Genomic DNA, 27814 nt, shown 5'->3' with positions numbered 1-27814 from the left:
TATTGACTTCCCTCTTCATCTGAAAAAGACTGCGATGGATACCTGTATTCTTCCGACTCTCTTATATGGGTGCCAAACATGGACTTACAACACAAAAATAAAAACAAAATTAGCGACCTGTCAGAAAGCGATGGAAAGAAGTATATTGAATATAAGAAAAATACAAAGGATAAGAAGCGAATACATTAGAGAAAAAACAAAGCTGATAGATGCTCTCAGGTACGCTCTGACACAAAAGTGGCGCTGGGCAGGACATCTTGCGAGATATACGGATAAAAGATGGACATTAGAAATTACAACATGGGAAGGACCAGCGGGCAAAAGAAGAAGAGGACGACCAAGAAGCAGATGGATCGACGAAATAACAGCAGCAACTGGAAAAGAATGGAGAAACAAAGCCAAGGATAGGGAAGAGTGGAGAAAGCTGGAGGAGGCCTATACCCGAATGGGGTTTCAAGCACAAGTTTATATTTAATTTTGTAATTTTTATTTGATAAGGTGTTTTTTCTTTTTTTTTCTTTTTTCTATTTGTGTTTTGGAAATAAAATGGGCTTATTATTATTATTATTATTATTGTATTGACGCTGCCCCGCCTCATATAAAATATGGGACAAAGATTGAGGCAGATCTCAATTAGCGACAGTGACGACTTACCATTATGTAGTCCGTATGATCGTCTTCTAAGGCAATAAAAAAAGAGTATTGCATAGTATTTTTATTAACTTATGCAATTATAAATCGACAATAATAATTTAATATTAAAACAACAATAAAATAAGATCCGGCGAGAAACTCAGTGGGCTAACTTTCAATGAATCTGCTACATTGTGAGTATTCCATTTTGACCGCGCACTCACTAGAGGGCGCTACATGGAATAGAGACACACCTTTGGATGCTAGTTCTAACTCTCATTCGCCCAGAATCAACGGTTTAGCTATGTAGTTTAGTTTTAATGCCACTACAATCACTGAATGAGTAGTAGGAGTAGTAATAAAATTCTTCGACTAAGCGATAGAAAATGGCATGCCCAACGCCATGTGATATAATTTTCTATTTTACAATTCTGTTTGTGGCCGATAGATGGCGCTTGACGCAAAAGTTGAATCGCGCTATTGTTTTGTTACTCACGAAAATATATCACATATTTGGGTAGTACATAAATCGGTGTTTAGACTTCTTACTTTAAACATTCCCGATCCTGCGGACAGAATGGAAAGCAGTCGACATCGCCCAAAACACGTCATCTCGGATCCTCCCGATCCACTAACAGTGCTTTTAGGTACTTCAAGCACCGGTCACCGTTCTCGTCGATCCCGTCGCTTGCGACGAAGGGCTCGACGAGTAAATTAACTCTCAGACACAGCCCACTGAGTTTCTCGCCGGATCTTCTCAGTGGGTCGCGTTTCCGATCCGGTGGTAGATTCTGCGAAGCACGGCTCTTGCTAGGGTTCGTGTTAGCATCGTCGTCAGGTTTGAGCCCCGTGAGCTCACCTACTAGTCACGGTTACGCTGAAATAGCCTCTCAAGGCTATCAGCTTAGGTAAGAAAAAAAAAATACTTTAAATACTACACAAGCGCAACGGGTTGAACGCAAGCTACATAGTAGACGTAGTGAGGGGTGGAAGGTTTTTTTCGTTACGGAATTTCACGAATCCGCTCTCAAGTCGCGCTCAAGGCTCGCGATAGCTATGCAATAGCTTAAAAATTAATATTAGAACCACAGATGATCTCTGTTATTAGAACTATCAGTGTTCCTACAACGAGGACAGCTTTTAATGCAAAGAGAATAAATCACATCGTATTGTATAAAGGTTTAGGTCATTTCTCCATTTGAAGCAAGCAATAACAAACAAACAATATTTAACAAAAAATGGAAAGTGACTACAATGAAATTATAATGTGAACATCAATAATGTTCTCTAAATCAATTAAATATGCATTATTAAGGGTAACTCAGAAACCACTTGGTAATGATTCAAAGGGGCCCATACATAGGAGCCAACACCTTTTAAATTTAAATCAAAATCGCTTCACCGACTAAAAGTACTGAGGTTCCGCCTATTTCCGCTGTGAAGCAGTAATGCGTTTCGGTTTGAAGGGTTTAGGGTAGCCGTTGTAATTATACTGAGACCTTAGAACTTATATCTCAAGGTGGGTAGCGCATTTACGTTGTAGATGTCTATGGGCTCCAGTAACCACTTAACACCAGGTGGGCTGTGCGCTCGTCCACCCATCTACGCAAAAGTATACAGTCGACTTGAGAACCTCCTCATTTTTTCTGAAGTCGGTTAAAAATGAATTAAACACGCAATGGATTCTCGAGATATTATGATCTTATTATTTGCATTCTACAGGTCGTTGTGGCGAAGCTCGGGAAAGTCTGCCTCCAGTAGCGGACGTCTGTGGGTAAAAGATATACAAGAGCTTATTAAAAGCCCGCACATATCCATGTTTATCGCAGCTTCCACTTCTGGGATGTCGGCACACTGTGTCAGGGTAATTTCTGGATATATTAAGGTTGATGAACTCAGTTATTTGATTTGTTTTCGTGAAATGAATTAATTTGTTATATCCTTCATATAGAGATCTAATGTAATCAAATGAGAATTATATTATGTTCAATCAATTCAAGTTCGACTAAAAAGCCACCTACGACTAAAAAGTCGACCAGATGTTTTTGCTTAACACTTTGACTGAATTGTAGTTAAAAGGCTAAGTTTAGAGATAAAGTCATGATACTCAAGAAACTTTATCTATATATTAATACGTGAAGCAAAAACTTTGTATCCCTTTTTACGAAAATTGCGGGGACGGAGGAGTATGAAATTTTCCACACTTATAGAGAGTATAGAGAAGAAGTGCCCAATGCAAATATTTTTTTAAAATAATGCATAAAAGATACATTAAATCAATAAATAAAACATTACACACACTACATACCATGTATTTGACGCACACACGCATGCATACTAAGTATTTATTGTCAAACTTTTGTTCTTCACGTCTGTGGTCAAATTGAGAATAGATTAAATATTGTTTGTCTTTGTTAATATTTTTTTTATAGAGTAGTCTTGGCGATATTTGTGATTATAGAAGTATAATAGTCTTTGAAAATAGAATCATAATAGTGTACTTACAATTTCAATTAATTATAGTCGAATTTCGACTACTGCGGGACATCTAGTTTAAGTAATAACAAACTTTTTTTCTTTTTTTTTTTGTCAGGAGGAAATCGCCGGACTTCCGCCCTCCCCTGGGAATGGAAGGCGGGGCATGTCGGAGTCGAACTGACTAAAACCTCCTGTCGCTCAACAACCCGCGTCCGAACCTCGCATGAGACAGAACCCATGAAAAGGCAAAGGGGGGAAAGTGAAGCGTTTAGTGCGGAGCACATCTCTCCCATCACCCTTCCCCTCGGGACGCCGGACCAGCGGTCGTCGGCGCCACGACCACCAGCCCTCTCGGTCGGCAGGCTATCCGGAGCCCGCCTAGATGGCGCCGGTTAGAATGGGTTATCCTACGGAATACCCCGCTGGGTCAGAACCAGCGTGGGTCGAGGATAGCCGACCTTCCATCACCCGGATGCTCTTGCGTAAAACGCGTGCAGAGCAGCTTGCACGTCGTCTTCTTAGGCCCCCTTCGCCGGTCCCCAGACCGACATATGAAGGGGACCCGAAACACTTAGAGGGCCAGGTCTTGGGCGAGATCCGCCTCCCTGGCCCCCGCTCGACGGCGGCGGGCTGCGAGATGGTGCACTCGCAAAAGTCGAGCATCGCCTTCCACGACTCGTCGTCGCCGAGCATCGATGCCACAACACTCGGCAACGACAAGTCGTTTCCTATTTTTGCGACGAGAACACGCCGCCACCCCTCCCATGCGGGGCAGGCGACGAGCGTGTGCTCCGCCGTGTCCAAGTCGCAACCACAATGGTGGCACTCTGCCGTTGGCTCGGCTCCGATCCGGTGCAGGAACTCACCGAAGCAACCATGCCCAGTGAGCACCTGCGTGAGCCGGAACGTGAGGCGTCCTCTGTCACGATTCACCCAATTCACAAGAACCGGGCGAATCGCCTCGACGGTCCTACGACCAGCCGAAGGATCGGCCAGCCGTCTGGACCATGACTCCAGCAAGTAATAACACACTATCAGATATCTCCAAACGCTTGAAGGAGGCTACACGTGATGCTAAGGCCGGCTGGTACTTTGCACAGAGAGTGGGTCTGGCTGTCCAACGTGGTAACGTAGCCAGTATCTTGGGAACTGTGCCTCATGCAAGCGCATTGGAAGGTTTGTTCTACTGTGTGAATTGATTTATGTTAAATTATTTTGATTTGTTATTTATTAATAACTAGCGACCCGCTCTCGCTTCGCTTCGGAAACTGTAATTTATTATTGATTTCTCCACTATTTAATGGATGTTATTATACATATAAACCTTCCTCTTCAATCACTCTATCTATTAAAAAAAAAGCATCAAAATCCGTTGCGTAGTTTTAATGATTTAAGCATACATAGGGACAGACAGATATAGGGACAGAGAAAGCGACTTTCTTTTATACTATGTAGTGAAGAGTGTCCCGATGTATTAAAAAAAAACCTTAAGCAGGGAAGCTATCTTATGTCACATGAGAGTTAGTAATAAAAATTGCGTTCGGAAATTTCAGAACGTGATTTGAAAGAATTTAAATTTGCCCATCCCGAAACCGACCGCACGCATCGTAGCTTGACCTCGTAAGCGCTATTAGCTTCTTATAATCTCAATAACAATGAGTAGGGCGAAACTAATTAATCTTCAGTTCACGAACTTTGAAAGGTCGTTCTTCAGTAGTGACACCATACTTTATAAGAAACTGTGGAATTTCAGTGTCGAAATATTTTTTGATGATATTTCATGCGATTTTTACGATAAGCAAGTGGTTTGACACTGAACGTAGCCCTAAATTGGACGACAGTAGAAACAAATTCAGAGATAAGTAAACTTTTATTGAGTTTTGTTCGTTTTACACAGCTGACGTGGTTGAGTTTTTGTTCAATCACAAGATTCATCGGGAATTCTGTACAACTTATATCTTTTTCAGATTAATTCGATATAAGTTTTTGAATATTTAAAAAAAAAACGACCTTGTGGTATGACCTCTTGTGAGTCCGCGCGGGTAAGTACCACCACCCTGCCTATTTCTGCCGTGAAGCAGTAATGCGTTTCGGTTTGAAGGGTGGAGCAGCCGTTGTAACTATACTTGAGACCTTAGAACTTATATCTCAAGGTGGGTGGCGCATTTACGTTGTAGATGTCTATGGGCTCCAGTAACTACTTAACACCAGGTGGGCTGTAAGCTCGTCCACCCGTCTAAGCAATAAAAAAAAGAATACTTTCTTTCGTCCCAATTAATGGACACACTAGTGAGTCTAGCGATACCGAAGCTGACGGTCACCGTCTGAACACTAACGGTCACAACAGAATCGAAAAGAGGACGTGCGCGCTCACCGCTGTCATTAATAAAAAAAAAAAACGTCTCATCGATTAACTCATCTTGTTTAAGTCGGCTAAAATGGTTAACGTGAAAATATCGATATTAGTGCTTTTTGTTACATTGGTAAGTTTTGTTTTTATTTATTACTGCTGATGTCCAGGGTCCTCAGTTGTGTTTATTGGCCTTACAGCAAGCGGTCACCGTGAGCTGAGATTATGATTACTGTTATGGTGAATAAATATATCGGTCAATGGTAAAATTCACGAATTATTTCCATTATGAAGGTTTAATATCGTGTAATGAAAATCATGCCCGCAAATGTTGTAATCTATACTAATATATAAATCTACAGTGGTTTTTACGGATGTTCCGTTATAACTACTGAACCATGCATCCGATTGATTTTAAACTTGGTATCCATGTAGAAAATACATGTACTTAATGGGTAGGCTAATATTTATGTGAGTGTTGGACTCCCTAATAATAATGACAATAAATAATAATGTTAATTGTAAATGCGCAGCGAAACGGGTGAGTACGGATAGTCTGTACCAATATTGTGAATATGTTTATTGCTAAATCCCTCCAAAAAGGACTAAACGGATTTGGATGATACTTTGCACAAACATTATTGACTTTGTAGCCTGGGTGGTGGAAGACACACAAGACTTTATATCATGTAAACATTTAGTATGGCAAAGGAAAAACAATGCGGAGATGTGTCTGATATAGTAAATACGGCACTGCGTTTTTCTTGTTGGTAATGTAATTGCAAATCGACTGTTCTGTGGTCCATGGACCAGAGACTGACGCAAGCGCTTCTTTTTCTCGTGAAGATACGACCAATATTTCTGAATTACAAATTTTACGCGAGTGAAACCATTGGACATGACCGTCTACTTTAGGATTTTCTTAGGTACAGTTGGATAAACAAACTGACAGCCCACTTGTTGTTAATCGGTTACTGAGTTTTTTTTTTTGGTTTTTCGTTGCCCGTGTAGGCAGTCGAGCATACGCCCCACCTGATGGTGAGTGGTCACTGTCGCCCATGGGCTTCAGCAATGTCAGGGCAGAGCCAAGCCGCTGCCTACCGCTAAGTACTCTCCACAAGCCTCGTTTGAAGAAAGATATATCATAGCGCTCGGGAAACACCGTGCAGGGGAGGTCATTCCAAAGCCGGATAGTACTTGGCAAAAAAGATCTTTGGAAGCGCACTGTGGATGACTGCAGTGGCTCCAGGTAGTACAGTGTTAATCTAGTTGTCAATCTTACATGTATCTATGGCCTCATTCGTAAAGCAGGTGCTCTTGAGTTGTTAAGTATCCTTTGGAGGCGCTCGGGAAGCTGTAAGCAAATCCCACCTCTCCTGGCTGAGCCCTAGCTCGACCACCTGTCCTCGTTAAACTAGAAAGGCCTCTGGGCCACCAGTAATCTCTCAACCATAAAAAAAGTATCTATGGCTATTCCAACCATGAAACCGGGAGGTACATATGTGTACTTCTCGATTGGCAGTTTCATGGAATGCCATACCACCAATTAATGCGGGCTGGCGATCGAGGTATGCCGGTATAGGACTCTGAGAACACAGCCCGGATTTTCTATCGTCTTTTACGACCGTCTGGTGTAGTGTGACATGGTCACTACACAAGGGGGTCGCGGGTTCGAATCCCGCCAAGGGAAGATATTTGTATGATAAATATAAATGTCTTTCCAGGGTTATGGGTGTATATTAAATATATGTATGTGTATAATAAAAATATTATATTTATTTCCGTTATCTGGTACCTGTAACACAAGTTCTTTACGAACTTAACACGGGACCAGTTAACGTGGCGTGATTGTTAGTAGATATTATATTTATATATTTATTTTACAACATTCATAGGAGAGAGATTTTAGATTTTTTTAAGATTCTAGGTTGATACCACCTATGACCTTCGCCAATTCGAAGTCCTTGTAGCTGAAGGTGAGCCCTGCTCGTGTCAGAGTTACGACATGGCAGATAATGGTGCATTTAGTATGCTTCGGATGTCGCCAATACTGAGTGACGATTTTCCTGGTGACATGCTTTTTGGTTGTGTTATGAGTGGCCGAGGTCACGGCTGATATAGTGGCAGAAATAGGCAGGATAGTGTTACATATCCGTGCGGGCCTAATGCACCGTACCACCAGCAAATCTATTATGATATATTACCTAGAGAAGAAGAACGTGTAGTACATTTTGACTTCTGTTTGTACAGTTTCTCTCTGAAAGGGTTTCTTTATTGATAACACTAATTGCTCGTCAAAAACTACAAAAAAAACAGTAAATTCAGTGACGAACAGACTGGACTGTTCCGTCTCCGCTTATTTATATATATTTGCCGCGTCCAAACTTAACAAAATACTACTAGGTATCAATAAGACGTAAAATTTTTTTATTGCTTTTATATGTGGACGAGCTCACAGCCCACCTGGTGTTAAGTGGTTACTGGAGCCCATGGACATTTACAACGTAAAGGCGCCACCTTGAGACATAAGTTCTAAGATCTCAGTATAGTTATAACGGCTGCCCCACCCTTCGAACCGAAACGCATTACTGCTTCACGGCAGAAATAGGCGGGGTGGTGGTACCCACCCGTGCGGACTCACAAGAGGTCCTACCACCAGTAAACGTGTAATGAGCTAGTGTATGTCGTTGCATTGTTTGTATCCTAGTCATCTTCACACGAGTAGCAGGAAGTTAAGGTTGAGATTAAAGGAAAAATTTGTAGCCAAATATTTTAAGGGAAGGCAATCTAAATAGCTTTATTCTCGAGCTGAAAGTAGACTTAATGTTGGGCGGAAGCCGGAGACTGTAAACACTGCTGTAAGCTCAACCATTATGGTCGATAATAATAATAATATATACTTGTGTATACAATATGAAAAAGGCAGCAAAATTCAATTCAAGCATTGGAACAGCTATTAAAGTGACAGATAATTGAACAAAAACCCGTCATTTTGTATAATAATATATGTACATTTGAACTTTTTTATATACATTACTATATTAATATACTAGCAACCCGCCCTCGCTTCGCTTCGGAAACTGTAATTTATTATTGATTTCTCCACTATTTAATGGATGTTATTATACATATTTTGTAATCCTTCCTCTTCATCCACTCTATCTATTGAAAAAAACCGCATCAAAATCCGTTGCGTAGTTTTAAAGATTTAAGCATACAAGCAGACAGAGAAAGCGACTTTGTTTTATACTATGTAGTGATAGTATCATTGTGATAATTTAAGTAAAAATTCTCAACTATTTATTATATATACTATACATTTACTATATATTACGAGGTACTGCTGACGCTGGACTTTAGCGAGTGATTACTTATAATTGCGTGGTTGTGTTTGATCAAAGTCGTTTGACGTAAGCCTCCACATTCTCTAAAGGACTGAAAGCTCATTAACGGCGTGGACTTTCTGCACGCCTTTCTCCACCCCAATTACACATACAGTACAGACCAGAGCAGGCTTGGAACGATTCGGCTTTGGCGAACTCCCCTCCACGGTGTTTCCCGAGCGCTATGACATGTCCTTCTTCAAACGAGGCTTGTGAAGAGTAATTAATAGTAGGCAGCGGCTTGGTTCTGCCCCTGGCATTGCTGACGTCCATGAGCGACGGTGACCACTTACCATTAGGTGGGCCGTATGTTCGTCTGTCTGCCTACAAAGGCAATAAAGGAAAATAAAAAAATAAATCCCATCCTGGCGCCGAACTTAACGCAGAAAAGAGAAGATCTAAAAGCAATTAAAACAATCTACATTTACCAATCTATATGAGGTATCGGGTCGCGACATCAGGACGCGTGAATTTCGCTAATTTTTTTTTTGTAAGCGTGAAAATTACTTAAGAACAGACGCGTACTTGGAAATTCAAAATGGGGGCCTTAATCGGATATAATACAAGAGCCTGGGAACCCCAGACCTTCGTTATTTTATAAAAGCTGAAAGTTTGTCAGCGCATGCGTCCAGCACAGATGAGAACGATGGACTATTATGAAGTTTGGGTTACATTGGCTTTGGCAGGTACACGGTACTAATGGTGTATAAATACCGATCTAAACTCATTAAATAATAAAGTGAGATTTTTTGGTATTACCAAAATTATTATAATTTTACTTACGTAATAGTAAAGAAGCTGATTTTTATATATAATACTTGGGTAGTAAGTGGATGATGTTTCCTCATTAGCTAAAGATTTTTGATAGTTCCAACCCCTTATCATCCACCTTGAGATATGAGTTCTAAGGTCTCAGTATAGTTACAACGGTTGCCCACCCTTCAAACCGAAACGCATTACTGCTTCACGGCTCAAATAGGTAGGGTGGTGGTACCTACCCGTGCGGACTCACAAGAGGTCCTACCACCAGTAATTACGCAAATTATAATTTTGCGGGTTTGATTTTTATTACAAGATGTTATTCCTTCACCGTGGAAGTCAATCGTGAACATTTGTTGAGTACGTATTTCATTACAAAAATTGGTACCCCCTATGAGATCACCGGTGCATCGCTCAACACGAATGCGCCGGACGTCTTATCCTTTAGACCACGACGAGTTAGGGTTATCCATTCTCGAAGGGTTGACCAATTTTCACGATGCTTATCTCCTGGTAAACACTTTATGCTAGGTGGGCCGCGCCCATGTTAGGCAATCGTCGATAATATGATAACTAAATCCTTCCATGTAAAGGTTAACCAGACTTGATTAACATAAAAATTATTTTCTACACAGTGAAACCTGTTGTGGTTCAATGAACTTTGGTCGATATTTTGTTAAGCAATTTGCATTCCGAAGCCGGTTTTCGGGTCACTCAATTGTAAGCTATATGTACTGTGATTATGTGACATATTGCTTAAATATCTGGTATTTCTCTATGAAAGCAAACGAGCGACAAAGGGAACTGATAAACAACGATATTTCGACCGTCGAAGTCGTCCGTGGCCTAAAGCAGGGCCGAAACTGCGACACCATGAGACAATTTTTTTTGTATGGAAACTAGCGACATCTTGTAGCGGATGTCCCTAAACTTATATGATGTTAAAATGAAGACATTTAATTATTTTATCAAACGCAGAAAAAAAGTCTTTATTTGTTACTAGCTGACCCGACAGACTTCGTAGTGCCTAATCGTTAAATAAAAGACTTTTGTATAAAATAATATTAAAACAAACAAAAAGAATCCGTCCGACGGGGAACACATCAAAGGAAAAACAAAATTGTTATTTTTATTTAATTCGGAGCATTTTCATATTTATCTACCTTGTAAACCTTCTCTGGACTTTCACAAATAATTCAAGACCAAAATTAGCCAAATCTGTCCAGCCGTTCTCGAGTTTTAGCGAGACTAACGAACAGCAATTCATTTTTATATATATAGATAGATATACGATGGGCAACTATGCTAATAACGAAAGCGCGTGAGCTTGAACTTGTGAGCCATCATCCGGCAACAGTACGAATGGATCTTTAGCCAGTGATCAGCAACGCACACCTGTTCCTTCTAAATCAAATCAATATATCTATATATTAATACGTGAAGCAAAAACTTTGTATCCCTTTTTACGAAAATTGCGCGGACGGAGGAGTATGAAATTTTCCCACACTTATAGAGAATATAGAGAAGAAGTGCACAATGCTAATTGTTTTTTTTAAATAATGCGTAAAAAATACGTTAAATCAATAAAGAAAACATTACACACACTACATACCATGTATTTGACGCAGCACACACGCATGAATACTATTTATTGTCAAACTTTTGTTCTTGACGTCTGTTGTCAAATTGAGAATAGATTTATATTGTCTGTCTTTGTTAATTTTTTTTTAGTGTAGTCTTAGCGAAATTTGTGATTATATAATTATACTAGCGACCCGCCCTCGCTTCGCTTCGGAAACATTAAAACACACATGGAACAAAAAATAAAAATAAAAAAATAAAAAAAAATTTAATAAAAGTAGCCTATGTTCATCAGGGACAATGTCGGCTTCTAATGGAAAAAGAATTTTTCAAATCGGTCCAGTAGTTTCGGAGCCTATTCGAAACAAACAAACAAACAAATCTTTCCTCTTTATAATATTAGTATAGATAAAATACAATCATAATAGTGTACAAACTTACAATTACAATTGATTATAGTCGAATTTCGACTACCGCGGGACCTCTAGTTATAATATATTTCTTATATGCGTAAAGAAAAACTTTTTTTTATATAATTTTTATATAAACCTTTGAGACTTTTTAGTTTAAAAAAAAAAAGATTTTCCTTATATAGATTGTTTTTTTTTCTGACTCTGTCATTGAGAAAAAAGAGGAGTTCAGTTTTAGTTAATTCAATAATACCGTGCAAAAGAATAATTTGTGGAAAATAAAGGCTTTCAATGTTGTTTTTTTAATATTGTACAGAAAACGCAATTAAATCTTTTATAATTATTCAACCATTTTTAGAATATTCCCTAACAATTTAAATGTAATGATTTAATATGATTTTTTAAGCTTTAATGTACCAAATATTTATAAAAGAACATAATCCTTGTGTTTCTTACGGATTCTTCTCAGCGGTGAAATTGTATTCCGAATCTGAGGTAAATTGATGACGATTTGAAAGCATCTCCGACGGCCCACTTGTTTGAATAAAAAACAAATTTATTTCATATTTGCATAGTTTCTTAATAATCATTGTAATAATCATTCAATCCATAATGAAATGGTAGATCTGATGTGTTTGTACGTTGAAACTTAATTTAAAACTATGAAGAATAGAAAGGGCGGAACTATAGAGGAATAATAGAACATATTTATACACACAAATTATATAACTGGTGGTAGGACCTCTTGTGAGTCCGCGTGTGTAGGTACCACCATACTCCCTATTTCTGCCGTGAAGCAGTAATGCGTTTCGGTTTGAAGGGTGGGACAGCCCTTGTAGCTACTCTTGAGACCTTAGAACTTATATCTCAAGATGGGTGTGGCATTCACGTTGTAGATGTCTATGGGCTCCAGTAACTACTTAAGACAAGGCGGGCTGTGAGTTCGTTCATCCATCCAAGCAATTAAAAAAAAAAAATATATTATATATATGCCGGTAATTATTTTTCTGTCTGTCTGTTTGTTTATTCGCGCGTATCTTCGCAACCACGGAATGAATTTCTATATAAATTTCACAGGACAAAGATTAATTTGGAGCCGAAATTGACTTTGTTTATTAGTTACTAGCGACCCGCCCTCGCTTCGCTTCGGAAACATTAAAACATACATGAAACAAAAAAAAAAAAAATAAAAAAAAGTAGCCTATGTTCATCAGGGACAATGTCGGCTTCTAATGAAAAAAGAATTTTTCAAATCGGTTCAGTAGTTTCGAAGCCTATTCGAAACAAACAAACAAACAAATCTTTCCTCTTTATAATATTAGTATAGAAGTATAGATATAGATTACTTGTAATCAGATGTTACATAATGAATCGTCAATCAAAGTTTTTTATTTATTTTATATTTTTATATTTTTATTATTTTTATTTATTTTATAATAATATCCATTCGAATAAATAATAAAGTTTATGTTTAAAAGTTGGATATTTAAAGCTAGTAGTTGTTAGTACATAGCAACTAATATTATTATGATTTAAAACTAATCGTGTCTGACTGTTTCCCAAAATTTCTTGAGCAAACCACTTAATCGATTGGCGAAAAGGGCGTTAAGGGAATACCTTTTACTGCTAAAGGCTGAGTGTCCGCCCACGCGATTAAAAGTGTATGTCAGGCGGGCGTAGATACCAGTAAAGTGAGTTCAAGAATTATTAGATATGCGTGAAAATGTATATGAATGATTTTGTTACAGTTAAGCACTAAATGATAGCTATATAGACCAGGGTTATAATATTTATATATATAGGTTATATTATCATATTTAATAAGACATCTACAATATTTGGAGAAAGTTGTCGAATCTTCTTTAAATTATATGCGTAGATGTCTACTTATAACTATTTTTAGATAACTTATATACCTGTGTGACTTACGAAAAATTTTAGCACATCAAAAGGTATTTGAAATATATGAAATATACATGAAAATCAGCCAAAAGTTAGTTATTAAGAATTTTATTAACTTATTTGTTTGTTAATTATAGTATTATATTTTGATTTGCAATTTTTTTCTATCAATGTAACATGTAATCTTATGTCTTTCGAGTAATTAAAGTGTAAATTTTAAAATAAAAATTTGTATATAATATTTAAAAAAATATATTCGAATTCGAGTTTTTCTTCGATTTTTTGCATTTTCTGAGAAGATTTACTATAGTAACATATATATTTATTTTTTTACCATCGGAAAAAAGAGATTTCAACGAACAGAAAACATACCAATTTTTTGAAAAAAGTTGATATTTTGACGGGTGAATTTTCGATTGAAAATTAGGGTCCTTTTTCGATATTAATTCAAAATGAGGTGAAAAAATAAATATTTCTAATCAAATAAATTACAGCGTATTTGGGACATAAAAAGGTAAGTTTTCAGCAAATTTCGTGGAAAAAGATTTTTTTTGAAAAAGATAAAAATAAAAACCCAAAAACTTGGTTTTTTTAATTTTTCACTTAAATTTTGAGGTTATGTGAAAAAAGTGTAAATACAAAAGTGTTAGATCTTTTTATTACCTACAACTTTGCCGTTTGACTTTTTTCCATAGGACTTTTAGTTTTGCCGGGAATCGAGAAAAACCGTTTTTTACCCTAAACCTACCCCCCCCCAACCCCTTCCCGACCTCAGATCGCCCGTAAATTATTTTTCCTTTCATTTTTATAATATTCCCCTCCTTTTGTAATGGGTTTCATCCTACTATAATTTTTTTTGGTTTTAAAAATTATCGACACTGGTCTAATATACAAGAAAAGTGGATAGAAAACTTGTATATGTTGTTTGAGACAACAAGCAGACTAATAAAAATAAGCTTTAAAATAGACCTACTAAAATATATCGAACTTACTGGTGGTAGGACCTCTTGTGAGTCCGCACGGGTTGGTACCACCACCCCGCCTATTTCCGCCGTGAAGCAGTAATGCGTTTCGGTTCGAAGGGTGGGGTAGCCGTACTGAGGTCTTAGAACTTATATCTCGAGGTGGGTGGCGCATTTTCGTTGTAGATGTCTATGGGCTCCAGTAACCACTTAACACCAGGTGGGCTGTGAGCTCGTCCATCCATCTAAGCAATAAAAAAAAAGAACTACAAATAAAGTAACTTCCCTTTTCTAAAATTGGTATAATCCCACGCTTTCTTCTTAAATCAAGGTTATTATAACCCGCACGATCATAATAAAGATGATTTATTTAAGCTTTATATTGTAGAAAGTTTAAAAAAGCTCCCACAACTTTTTCGTGCGTTTGGGAACAGGTTTCACTTGTTCGTAGCATGTCTGTAATGTGACCAAAAACCTTCGCCGAAGTCTCACTGATAATAAAGTTTAACAATTTCAAATCGCAGCCGAAGCCTGCTTTGAAGACCCCACACCCCTTTTAATATTTATTTATTGCTTAGACAGGTGGACGATCACACGTCCCAACCGGTGCTAAGTGGTTACCGCAGCCCATGGACAAGAATAATGTGAATACTACTGACCACCAGAGAACCATGAGTTATGCCTTTCTGTTTTACAGTACAACGGCTACCACATACATCAAACGCATTACTGCTTCACGGCAGAAATAGGCAGGGTGGTGGCACCTACCCATGCGGCCTCACATGACGCCCTACCACCAGTATCGTCTCTCAAATATTCCTCTGGACCAGACCGGTGTCGGGCCCCGCTTCAATGACCCCGTTTCCTCTTGTACTTAAAACCGGTACTGATGATCTTTATTAACACGGTCACAATAACCCGTTCCCGAAGAATTATACAGACGATGATACATAGAACGAAGGCAAAAACCAATCTCGTTCACAAGTTAGACTATTTCGGTGATATCATACCCGATCCTGTAGACCGAATGGTAAACAGTCGACGTCGCCCAAAACACGTCATTACGGATCCTCCCGATCCATTAACGGTGCTTTTAGGTACCACAAGCATCGGTCACCGTCCTCGTCGAACCCGTCGCTTGCGACGAAGGGCTCGATGAGCGAATTGACCCATAGACACAGCCCACTGAGTTTCTCGCCGGATCTTCTCAGTGGGTCGCGTTTCCGATCCGGTGGTAGATTCTGCGAAGCGCTGGTTTTGCTAGGGCTAGAGTTAGGCAAACTTTCTCAGGTTGAGTGTCTTAAGCTCTTAGCAAATAGAGCGTAGCTGGAATAGCCTCTTAAGCTTCCAGTGAATAGGAAAGGGAGAAAAATCCTTGTGTTTTGGGTGTCGGAAGCTTAATCCTTGATGTAGCCACTACGCTCCGTCGCTAACCTTTTGACTAGTGTTCCCCCAGTGATCGAAATTTAGACTGGTGGTAGGACCTCTTGCGAGTCCGCACAGGTAGGTACCAGCACCCTGCCTATTTCTGCCGTGAAACAGTAATGCGTTTCGTTATGAAGGGTGGGGCAGCCGCTGTAACTATACTTGAGATCTTAAGACTTATATCTCAAGGTGAGTTGCGCATTTACGCCGTAGATGTCTATGAGCACCAGTAACTACTTAACACCAGGTGGGCTGTGAGCTCGTCCAACCATCTAAGCAATAAAAAAAAGATTATAATCACTAATAAACCAATAAGTCAAGATTTGGATCCATGTACATTATACAGTAACATTCCTTATTTATTTATTGACATCGTAAAGAAGAACCAAATTGACTTGAAATAAATATATTTATTGGAAACATTAAAGCTCTGCATTAGCTACTTTAAATCGGTCGAAAAACAGACCGAAATATAACTTGTTTTGATTATTGTATGTGTTTGCTTAGCTGTGTTTAAATTATGTAAATTTCGATATTATTCAACGTGTTTGGTGAAAGAAAACATAGAGTCCATCGTAGATTTCTAAAAGCCGGCGCCGAAATGAACCAATTATCTTTAATGTTTTTATGTTAAAAAAAAAGATGTTTTCGTTAAAATATCGATAATTTAGAAGTAAAATCCATACAAATATTAAAAAGCTGAAGAGTTTGTTTGTTTGAACGCGTTAATCTCAGTAACTACTGGTGCGATTTAAAAAAATCTTTCAGTGTTAGAAAGCCCATTTATTGAGGAAGGCTATAGGCTATATAACCACCAATAAAGAATGTTTCAAAATAGGAGTTTAAATAGCTCCATAACATACTATAATTCAAAAATATTTTCACTTTCTACGTAAATTAAGTGGGGGGTACAATTTAGCGTTATGTCAAAGTAACTATTCCACGCGGACGGAGTCGCGGGCAAAAACTAGTATCACAAACGGTCGTACTTAACTACAATTATACAATAAAATGGTCAGGTGCAAACGCTCCATTTTCTGATATACGAAATTTCTGTAAAGCAATCAGATAATCCTATAGCGAACCCTTTGAGGTCATCTGGAGACCGCACAGCATCACCGCAAGGGTCTTGGGCACGGGTACCACTTTGAGCTAACCCTAGTATGTGTTATACTATTTATCTTATTTACTTGTTACCCGCTGAACAGTGACTGTTTTATGTCTACGCTCCCTACATATGTGTAATTATTTGATGTGTTATTTTTATTACTCAAAATGTTTTATTATATTATATGTTAAATCTTGTAACGCATGTTTTTGAGAGTAATAATTATTAATAATAGTGATGTCGTTTTGAGGTCAATTATATACAGAGTAAATCGCATTTTGGTCCTCACGATACAGGCTATGCCTAGTGTGAGGATCATTGGTTAATTTTATATTTTTGATGCCATCTGCGTAACCTCTCAATTTGTTAAATATGTAAATAGTATTCTATGTCATGATTTATGCTTATGTAGTAAATAAAGAAATTATTATTATTATTATTATTACTGTGGACATCGATACTGAAAGGTCAAAGGTCACTAGCCAACTTAAATAAGCGAGGTAGTTGTCTATTGATCCAAATATATCCGTGATTGAATGTGGATCAGTTAAATATTTATAAGTTGTGAATTGTGCTGGAATAGTTTTGGAATAGGACCACAATTTGTTAATAAATTTGGACATTTTCGAGCTTTTAGGAGGGACTAATTTTCGTGTGTTAGATTAAGGTATTCAGGGGTAACTTCTTATTTCCTGTCTAGCTTTTTCTACTTTTCTCCTGTATCCTAGACTAACTTCTGGTGTTGAAACGTATAGGCAGGACGTGTTTTTATTTTTTTACTTTCCTAAGCTTATAGCCTTGAGAGGCTATTTCAGCTTCACCCTAACATGTAGGTGAGCTCACGGGGCTCAAACCGGAAGTTTTGTATCTACCACCGGATCGGAAACGCGACCACTGAGAAGATCCGCCGAGAAATTCAGTGGGCGAATTTCAGCATACCACTGTTGGACCAGAAACATTTCAAATGTCTCCAACTTCCAGCTTAAAGTGTGGCGTTCCTATCTCGTCGGCCATGCTATAATGTCTCGGCCTAGACAGTCTGCCGTCAGGGGAACACTAACCACTGAACATATCATAAAACATGATATACATATTTAGTGTGTGTGTTACCGCCGTTTGACCCAATTCTGGGCACAAACAATTTATGCCTCAAAAATGACAATTTGTGATCTTCGCGTTCTATTCTGTAAGTGAAATTGAATTGATTAATTGGACAAAAAAAAATAAAGCGTGGTAAACATAACTAATAAATTAATGAAGTCTAATAAATAATGTTCTGATGTGTTTCGTTGTAAATAGGTACCCGTATCCTTGAGCTGATCATACTACCCCTGTCAGATGTCCGTGGTAATATGCGCAGCCGTTTCATGTAAATAGGTAGGGCCTAATTCCTGGCTCTGAAGGTGTTAAGCTACGACAGGAGTATAATCAGAACATTCGCTTTATACCTTTGTTAGCCCAATCTTTATATTAATACGTGAAGCAAAAACTTTGTACCCCTTTTTACGAAAATTGGGCGGACGGAGCAGTATGAAATTTCCCGCACTTATAGAAAATATAGGGAAGAAGTGCAGAATGTTAATATTTTTTTAAAATTATGCATAAAAAATACAATAAATCAATAAAAAAAACATTATACACAACAAATACACACACTACCATGTATTTGACACACACACGCATGCGTACTATTTGTTTATTGTCAAAAATTTTTTATTGCTTATGGTCTGTGGTCAAATTGAAAATACATTAAATATTGTTTGTCTTTATTAATATTTGCCTAAAGTGTAGTCTTGGCGAAATATGTGATTATAGAATTTGACAATAGAAACATGATAGTGTACAAACTTATAATTTCTATTAAATGAGTCGTCTATTATCAAAGGTGGCAATCTGTGCATTTGGACAAAAATTTTTTATTGATGTGTCAATACAGATTGATTTGAATATAATCGTCTCCTTCAAAGAATACGGTTCAAAACCTGCATTAAATAAAGGTTAATAGTTAACCTGTTATTTATCTAAGATGTCGTTCCGAAGAGTTTTGTGACTGCCAATGGAATACAAAGTCAATAATTCGTTTTTCTGATTTACCAATCATTGTCCAAAAGTCAGATTGCCGGCTTTGATAATAGTCGACTCAAATAAAGTCGAATTTCGACTACCTACCTTGGGACCACTTGTATTCAGAGATTTATGAATAACGCCAAAGTCGTCCTTGATCACGTAGATTGTGGATTTCTTTAATCTTGTCTAAGGCACGTGAATAGTTACTTCATTTTCTAAGTTCTACTTTCAAAATAATTACTTCATTTAATAACTCATCTTATTTCACACTTTTCGTTATTTGGTTCACATGCTGACAATAGAACCTTTTTTCTCGGTTGCTGTTTTAATGTAGGAATTTTGATGCTCGATATCGCAAAAGATCACCGTAAAAAAATTCATTTTAGTCTATTTACGTCGACAGGTTCTTTTTTAAATTAATTTCACGGGACACACCTTATGTAAAAGGTAGTGTTTCGATAAAAACGATATCAGTCAATCGAATTCGCTAAAGTGAAGCTTGTTTAATCAATATAATTGACGATTATCGAGATTGAATCGTAACTGTGCTTGAAAGTCGTGTGTTGTAAACAAAAGATGCTAGTTGGAGACAAATCTAGTGACACCTCGCTTGTTGAAATCCGTAAAAATTTTAGGCTACAGAGTTTGATATCAATTAGACCGCCAAACTTAGAAAATCAATATTATATTGCATTTCTATTTCATTATGCGAATTATGAAGCTGCCTTTGTAAACTGTCTATTGCTTGTAGACGCCCTCACGGTCTAATGTTAAGAGGGTACCAAAGCCGATAGACTTAAAAATTGTAAATATCCACAACCATGCCTACGAGGTTTGAGCACCAGTACAGCAGCAGCGCTCGATACGAGGACACCGGGCGTCATATCGCATAGGCCACGGACGCTTGCGTACATCAAAGACCTCCCGAACGCTATAAGAATAGGCCATCAAATTATTAATGATGTGATTATGATTAAATGGCTTCATGACCCCAACACTATGCTAACACATCCGCTGTTTCTTCACCTGTGACGTCAAAGCCGTGATAATTATAAAGAACTAGCTGTACCCGTCCGCTTCGCTGGGCATTTAAATTTAAATTATTATTTCGCACCCCCACAAAGATTCTCATCATTAACGCCCCCGCAACTGGTGTAGGGAGTTCAACACTCATATAAATATTAGCCTATCCATTATGTACATGTATTTTCTACATGGATACCAAGTTTCAAGTCAATCGGATGCATGGTTCAGTAGTTATAACGGAACATCCGTAAAAAGATTTATATATTAGTATAGATATAGATTTGTCAAAGAAACAAAATCTATAGGAATTGTAAAAAATATATAAATGACAACCTTGAGGTCTCATCGTGGTGAAGTATGCATCGTGATGTTTGTAGATCTTGGTTTTTTTCCTTTACTGCTATTATCCAGGGAGGAAATAGAGAGTTTTGGACTAAACGATACCCCTGGTTTCCTCTTCTGTTGGGCAATCCTCCCTTGACAATTAATGTAGTGCCTATCACATACGCTACACGCGCATCTTGATCTTCGGTGTCATTGCTGGCATTCAATACTCAGGTCACGTAGTCTTGATACTTTAGTAAGGACGATATAATGACAATGGCTTGTTTTTATTGAGTTCAGATATGGTTGATGAATCGCAGTTGGGTTATACACCAATTACACTCTGATGACGGTGCTTCGCGTGCGCCTTTGGAGCTTGATTTTGGGTGTCGATTTCACTATTTGAAGGTGCGGTGACAATGCGATGACCAGGAAAAGCCCAATAAATCTATTATGATATTTGTCCTTGTCCTAAGTACTGGTTAAAATTGATTTTCAATCGATATACTTCAATGAGTATTCCATTTTGTGCTACTATTAATGATATAAATAAACACAAATATTCAAGCTGATATTTCGTTATTTTACGCAACCATTTTGATGAAATTACTTTCAGAATGAAAATTATTTTCTTTTCTTGTCGTTGATAGAAATTTGATATATACCGAATTATTGGTAATACGACGTCGTTCAGATACCCAATTGGAAATATATTTCTTTTTTTTTTCCTGCACGAACCTTATACTTGAGATTTCCGTGCCTGAAGTGTGCGCGGATCATTTGGGTCTGGTGAGAGAACCAGACATATCGCCTCGACGATCCGTCGCCAGTAGGCGGGGTCTACCAGGCGTTGATACCACGCCTCGAGCAGGGTCCGCTGAGATTGAAGCCTCCACGCTCGATCATCCGCTGGGACGCAACTCCCCCTAAAGTGGAGATCGAGAAGTCGCATAGCCTCCTGGTTCAAGAGAGGCATCCCGACGAGGACATACGAGGCCGCGAACGTGACGCTGCGGTACCCGCGAACCGCCCCGACCACGATCGCACGCACAAATAAAACCCGACCCTAAAAGCGATTAACTTAACCGAAAAAACAACGATCGATATAAAGACGGTTCCCATTCGGGCTGTAGCATCAGTTACACATTCACAATCATTGATGAGACTGTCTCATTGTGTGTTTCAGGTTAATTAAGAGCTTAATAAAAGGTATTAAGTGGGTAAGCATACTATGAGTTAGTGGGGCTTGATCACGATTTTAATCTTATCATGTGTATCCGCTTGATGTCGAGCTGTTGAAAAGGCCTTGGTTACGAGAAGACCACAGAATTGTTATAAAGTAGATAGCCGCGAAACTTTATAGCAAACGACTAAAAATAAAGTCGCAACTAAGGATTATGTCTTTCCAGATCTTCGAACCATGCTGCAGCAGATCAGCCATGGACGTAGAGCAGTCGGTGGTGAGCGTCTACACAACGCAGCCTTCAGCGCCAGGAGCGCCTCTTGACGTCTACCATCAGCTGGCCAACAACATCGCTGAGAGGATCACTTCTCCGATATACAGGTAGATATATTGTATGTTCATATGTTAGAGGAAGTCTGAAAGTGGCATCTGTGACAGAGAAGTTGAGAAGTGCGTGTTTGGGATAGTATGGACATGGATGAGACGAAATGAAAATGAGGTTGGTAAGAGAGTGTTAACTATGAATGTGGAAGGTTATAGAGGAAGACAGGTAGACCTAAGAAGAAATAGATGGAATGCGTGAAAGACGATATGTCTAAGAGGGGAGTGAGTGAAGAAATGGTATTTGATAGAGGAGTATGGAATTAGAAAACATGTTACGCCGACCCCAGGTGACTGAGAGAAGGGCAGGAGAATGAATGATTGTGTATGTTTATAGTTCTAAGTAGTTTTTGTATCTAACACTAAATGATATAATCGGCTGTTTAGTGGCGGCCTAGAATAGCATCCCTCACCTCTTCCAGTGGGTGCCATAAAAAGCTACTAAATAATTCAGCGGGGTATGGACAGCAACGTTTTCTAAGTATTATGTTAGTGTACTTGTAATAGCTACATGGTATTTTCTGATATTCAATATTATGAGTCCGCAAGGGTAATTAGCTCCATCATACATATTTCTACCGCATAGCAAGCTTGCATTTTAGTTTGAAGGGTAAGTTAACCATTAGGAAATCATCACAAAGATGAAGGAAGGTTGTGATATTTATCGACTTCTGTAACCAATTGATTATAACTAATTTGCGAAGAGTACTCGGTAGTTGGCAGCGGCTTGGCTGTGGCCTTGTCATTACTGATGTTCGTAAATCCAATTTAGATAATCCAAAATAAAATAGGTCCAAGGAAATATAAAAAACACCAGATGGGCGCGTTGTGGGCGGTTGTGGCGGAAATGTTATTAGGGCTTTGACTCCTATTTCGGTTTATCTAAGTATCCGATAGACAGAAGCCGATTAATATAGGACCGCAGAGTTCGCTCTAAGCATTATGTTATACCATCAGGCCTCTGACATCAAAGACACTAGAATGAGCAAGATTTATATTTATTTTATTCTCATGCCTTAGAGGATTAAGTGACAAGCAAACGGGGCTTTTTAGTACGATTTAATTTTCATACTGTTTAAGCCGTGAAATTTTCCCCCGAGCAATTAAGTGTTTTACAAGTTTTCTCTGCTCTAACCTATCTAATCTCCTTTCCAGGTTTCTCGGCATCGGCAACCGCACCCAAGAGAAGACAACCCAAAAACCCTGGGACAACATCGAAATACTAGACGAACCAATGAAATCTGTTCTGAAACCGCTTGACAACAGCATCACGACTGAGAGAGATGTAGAAGAATTATCAGCTGATGCTTTAAAGAAAATCGACAGGAAACCAGAGAAGATATCCCTCCTGCCTACCTACTTACCGGTTCCGGAAAAGCTCAATGATACGGACATCGACGAGCTGGATGATGATGATTTATTCCAGTTTGAGGACGACGATGAAGTCACCAAGCCAAGAGAAGGCCCTTTCATATACATACTAGAGTTGGCAGGCAGCATAATACAATTACTTTGGGGTGGCTTCTTGAGCTTGTTCAGGCCATCAACTAAGTCTAGTTAGGTTATTAAGTTTGGACCGTTGCGTGTGCAGTATTAACTAATTTTTTTTTGAGTAGCGTAAACAAGCAGACGTGTTCACGGGCCATCGGGTGATAAATGGTTACCGTCTGAACACAACGAGACACAAGGACATAGTATCGATTGAATTGCATTTGTGGTCCAAACTGAAACCATCCAGACGGTATCCCGGACGACGTGTCTGGACGTCAGTTAAAATTGTGGTGCTGATAAACACGTATAACCGTCTGCAAATATAGTATAGCAAAGTAAATTATAAAGATTTTTATGGGTGCTAGTTCAAGGTAGCTGTTTTTATATTCAGTAGTGCCACGGGAGCTAGTCATTACTCCACATCAGGCGGGTGCCGGTCCGCTTCCCCCATCCATACAAGAAAGTTCATAGTCATTTACTAGTGGTAGGATCTCTCGTGACTCCGCACGGGTAGGTACCACCACCCTGCCTATTTCTGCCGTGAAGCAGTAATACGTTTCGGTTTGAAGGGTGGGGCAGCCGTTGTAACTATACTTGAGACCTTAAAACTTATATCTCAACGTGGGTGGCGCATTTAGCTTGTAGATGTCTATGAGCTCCAGTAACCACTTAACACCAGGTGAGCTGTGAGCTCGTCCACACATCTAAGCAATAAAAAAAGGCATATTTTCAGTTTCAATGACATCTATGTTGATTAATGAATGTAAAAATAAATTCAATTGCAAGAGCAAAGAGATTTAGAATCGAAAAGCCAAACTAATTTTATTTTTCGTTATTGCTTAGATGGGTAGATCATCGTCGAAGTGTCAATTTCATGGTATAGCGACAGGGCTATTTTCTCTTCTTTTTTTATTACCTTTGTAGGCAGATGAGCATACGGCCCATCTGATAGTGAGTGGTTATAGTCACCCATGGACTTCAGTAATGCCAGTGGCAGAGCCAAGCCGCTGCCTACCATTTAATACTCTCCATAAGCCTCGTTTGAAGAAGGACATGTCCTAGCGCTCGGGAAACACCCTGGAGGGGAGCTCATTTCAAAACCGGATGGTACGTGGCAAAAATATGGTGGAAGGTATAATTGCTTCGCCGCGGAAGTAAGCGGGATCATGTGACTTAGCTGGTCAGACTCACAATGCCCCCTACCACAAGTAACTCACAGACTCTGCGGAACACGCGAATATTTTTAAGAAAGTACCTACTTATAGGATACTAAGTCTAAGTCCGTCCGTCATAATAAAACTGACGAATAACTAGAATAAGTTGTATTCAAAATAAAAATAAATATAATAATTTTATTGTGAACTACACTTTTTGAAAATACGAGTATTATATATAAATCACTACATAGTATAAAACAAAGTCGCTTTCTCTGTCCCTATATCCCTATGTATGCTTAAATCTTTAAAACTACGCAACGGATTTTGTTGCGGTTTTTTTTAATAGATAGAGTGAAGTAGAAGTAGATAGATTGAAGAGTAAGGTTTATTTGTATAAAAATTTTTTTTTTTTTTTTTAATTGCCTTTGTAGGCAGACGGGCATACGGCCCACCTGATGGTGAGTGGTTACCGTCGCCCATGGACTTCAGCAATGCCAGGGGCAGAGCCAAGCCGCTGCCTACCAAAATAATAGCATCGATTAGAGCGTCCATTCGAACGTCCATGTAAACCAACCACTTTATTACACTCACACGCACTCACACGCACTTACACACATCGACACAACACGTCATCATCACATTCAAACTTATTCTGCAAGTTATCATTCGACAAAATTCATCTACTTATTTAACTGCCTTACCTTTACCTTAGTTGGAATACCTGTGTTCGTTAATTATGTTAACATTTTTTGGAAACATAATGTGTTTCTTTAATTGGCTCATGTTTGGGAAAACATCCTCTGTACCCTGTGTCTAGTTAAATGCTGTTGAAACATTGTTGATTAAATAAATAAATAAATAAATTAAATAGTGGAGAAATCAATAATAAATTACAGTTTCCGAAGCGAAGCGAGGGCGGGTCGCTGGTAGCTTATAAAGCTTTGATAACTCACTATGAATAAACCATGAGTTTATCGAAGGAGCATTTGGAGACGAACCAATATTAACTGTTTAGATAGTTGTTTGACGAAAACTCATTGAAACAACAAGTCAATAAATACAGCAAACTTAATAACTTTGAATCCGTTTGTGCTAAAGTAAATTGACGAAAACGGATTCAGAAAGGGTAGCATCTCGCACCCTGTACAAATATGTGATAGTAAAAGAAAATGTGAGAAAAAAACGAAGCAATTGTGCCATGAAAAGTATCAAACACTTTTAAAATATGCGGATTAAAACGATGTAATATTAAAGTTAATATTAATAAATGATCTTTTTTTTATTGTTAACCCACCACTGTTTTGTTTCTAAGGAGTCTCTTTTCGATAAAGGAACATATTTAGAGAAGATCCTTAGACAAGGATTCATTTAATAAACTTTAACATCAAACAAGAAATTGTACTAAAATCACATTACATACATTTAGATTCCATAAGCATCTGACTACTATGGTTAGTTAAGATGTAAATATTGTTAAATCGAGAGAATAAATTTTAGGGCAAGTCAAAGATTTTTGGTACATTCCAACTGAGCACCTCATCTGATTCTGTAAGTTAAGTTATTTGATAATACATTGCTCCCTGGCTGAGAGATGTGAAAACTGATGAATTTGTTTGTCGTTTTTTTATAGCTTATATGGGTGGGCGAGCTCACAGCCCACCTGATGTTAAATGGTTACTGGAGCCCATAGACATCTACAACGTAAATGCGCCACCCACCTTGAGATACAAGCTCTAAAGTCCCAGTATAGTTACAACGGCTGCCCCACCCTTCAAACCGAAACGCATTACTTCTTCACGGCACAAATAGGCGGTCCTGCACTCTCCGTTGCTGGGTGGATTAAAAACTTGGCGTATTTGAGTCCTACGGGTATACAGAGGTTCAAATCAGAGTAGTGACACTTACCGTAGGCAAGAGTAGTGACACTTATCGGAGAACATAACATCGACCTGTGGGGGTCGGGACTGCGCCGTACGCTGGCACTTAAGCTTTTTTTGTTTCCCTACCTAAGCTGATGGTCTAGAGAGACCATACCAGCGTTACCAGGTTAGTAAGTGAGCTCACGGGGCTCAAGCCTGATATGTTGCTAACACGAACCCTAGCAAGGGCAGTGCTTCACAGAATATACCACCGGATCGAAAACGCGACCCACTGAGAAGATCCGGTGAGAAACTCAGTGGGCTGTGTCTGTGGGAACGCTGACACCGGGAGGATGGGACGACGCGTCAGCTGCGATCCGCGTTGTCGTCGACTATCATCTCGACAACCCGTCGGGGTGGCGCCGCGAGTCTGGTTGTAGTGTTGACTGTGGGAGCTCCCCTAATCTGACCGGATTCTGACCCTGGCCAAAGATCGGACGTCGAGTCAGAGAGTGCAAGGGTAGTCGTTTGGTGCTCTAAAATTATCCTTGGACCCGCGGTGTGCTCCCAACGTCTACAGACTATCAAGTCCAAAATACCCCCTGTACCCACTGGGTGCGGACGGAAGTTTGGCCTTCTGCATGAAAACAACTAATAGATTGGTAAAAGCGTATGTCGCCCTAACTCAACTTCCGAATGACAATAGAGTCTACCGAGAAACGACACTTGTTGAAAAACTTCCCTTTTATTATTTTTTATATACATTTGCCATTATTGCTAACAAATATTTACCTTACATACATATGTTCTTGAGCTCACACGACGAAGGAAAAACATCGTTTCTGAAATAACACGTAGTGTGTTGTGTTGCGCAATTACTGTTGATTCAAAGTAATATTTGCTCTGCTCGGTCAGGAGGTACAAAACGCGTATTTAAGTGCTACACGTACTCTATGGCTTTCTTACGATAATCAACACTAACGATTGTTGTCATTAAGCAATAAAATAATAATAATAATATATTATTATTATTTTATTGCTTAGATGGTTGGACAACCTCACAGCCCACCTTTTTTGGTGGTAGGACCTCTTGGGAGTCCGCACGGGTAGGTACCACCACCCCGCCTATTTCCGCCGTGAAGCAGTTATGCGTGTCGGTTCGAAGGGTGGGGTAACCGTTGTAACTTTACTTGAGACCTTAGAACTTGTATCTCGAGGTGGGTGGCGCATTTACATTGTAGATGTCTATGGGCTCCAGTAACCACTTAAAAATTAAATAATTTCAATTAATTGAAATTATAAGTTTGAATATTATTACGGTTCTATTGTCAAAGA

General features: G+C 38.8%; 1 protein-coding gene across 1 annotated transcript; it reads left to right on the top strand.

The window, feature by feature from the left end:
• The first annotated feature begins 5426 nt into the window (after positions 1–5426).
• Positions 5427–25888, top strand: LOC101741921 (uncharacterized). The gene is made up of 3 exons (XM_004928951.4): positions 5427–5594; positions 21818–21972; positions 23128–25888. The coding sequence occupies exons 1-3, from the start codon at positions 5550–5552 to the stop codon at positions 23531–23533; spliced, it is 606 nt and encodes a 201-aa protein (XP_004929008.1). The 5' UTR covers positions 5427–5549; the 3' UTR covers positions 23534–25888.
• The last annotated feature ends 1926 nt before the right edge of the window (positions 25889–27814 follow it).

The sequence above is a fragment of the Bombyx mori genome, chromosome 16 (assembly GCF_030269925.1).
Source record: "Bombyx mori chromosome 16, ASM3026992v2".
NCBI classification, from domain to species: Eukaryota; Metazoa; Arthropoda; class Insecta; order Lepidoptera; family Bombycidae; genus Bombyx; species Bombyx mori.
This window is presented reverse-complemented; position numbering and strand designations above follow the sequence as displayed.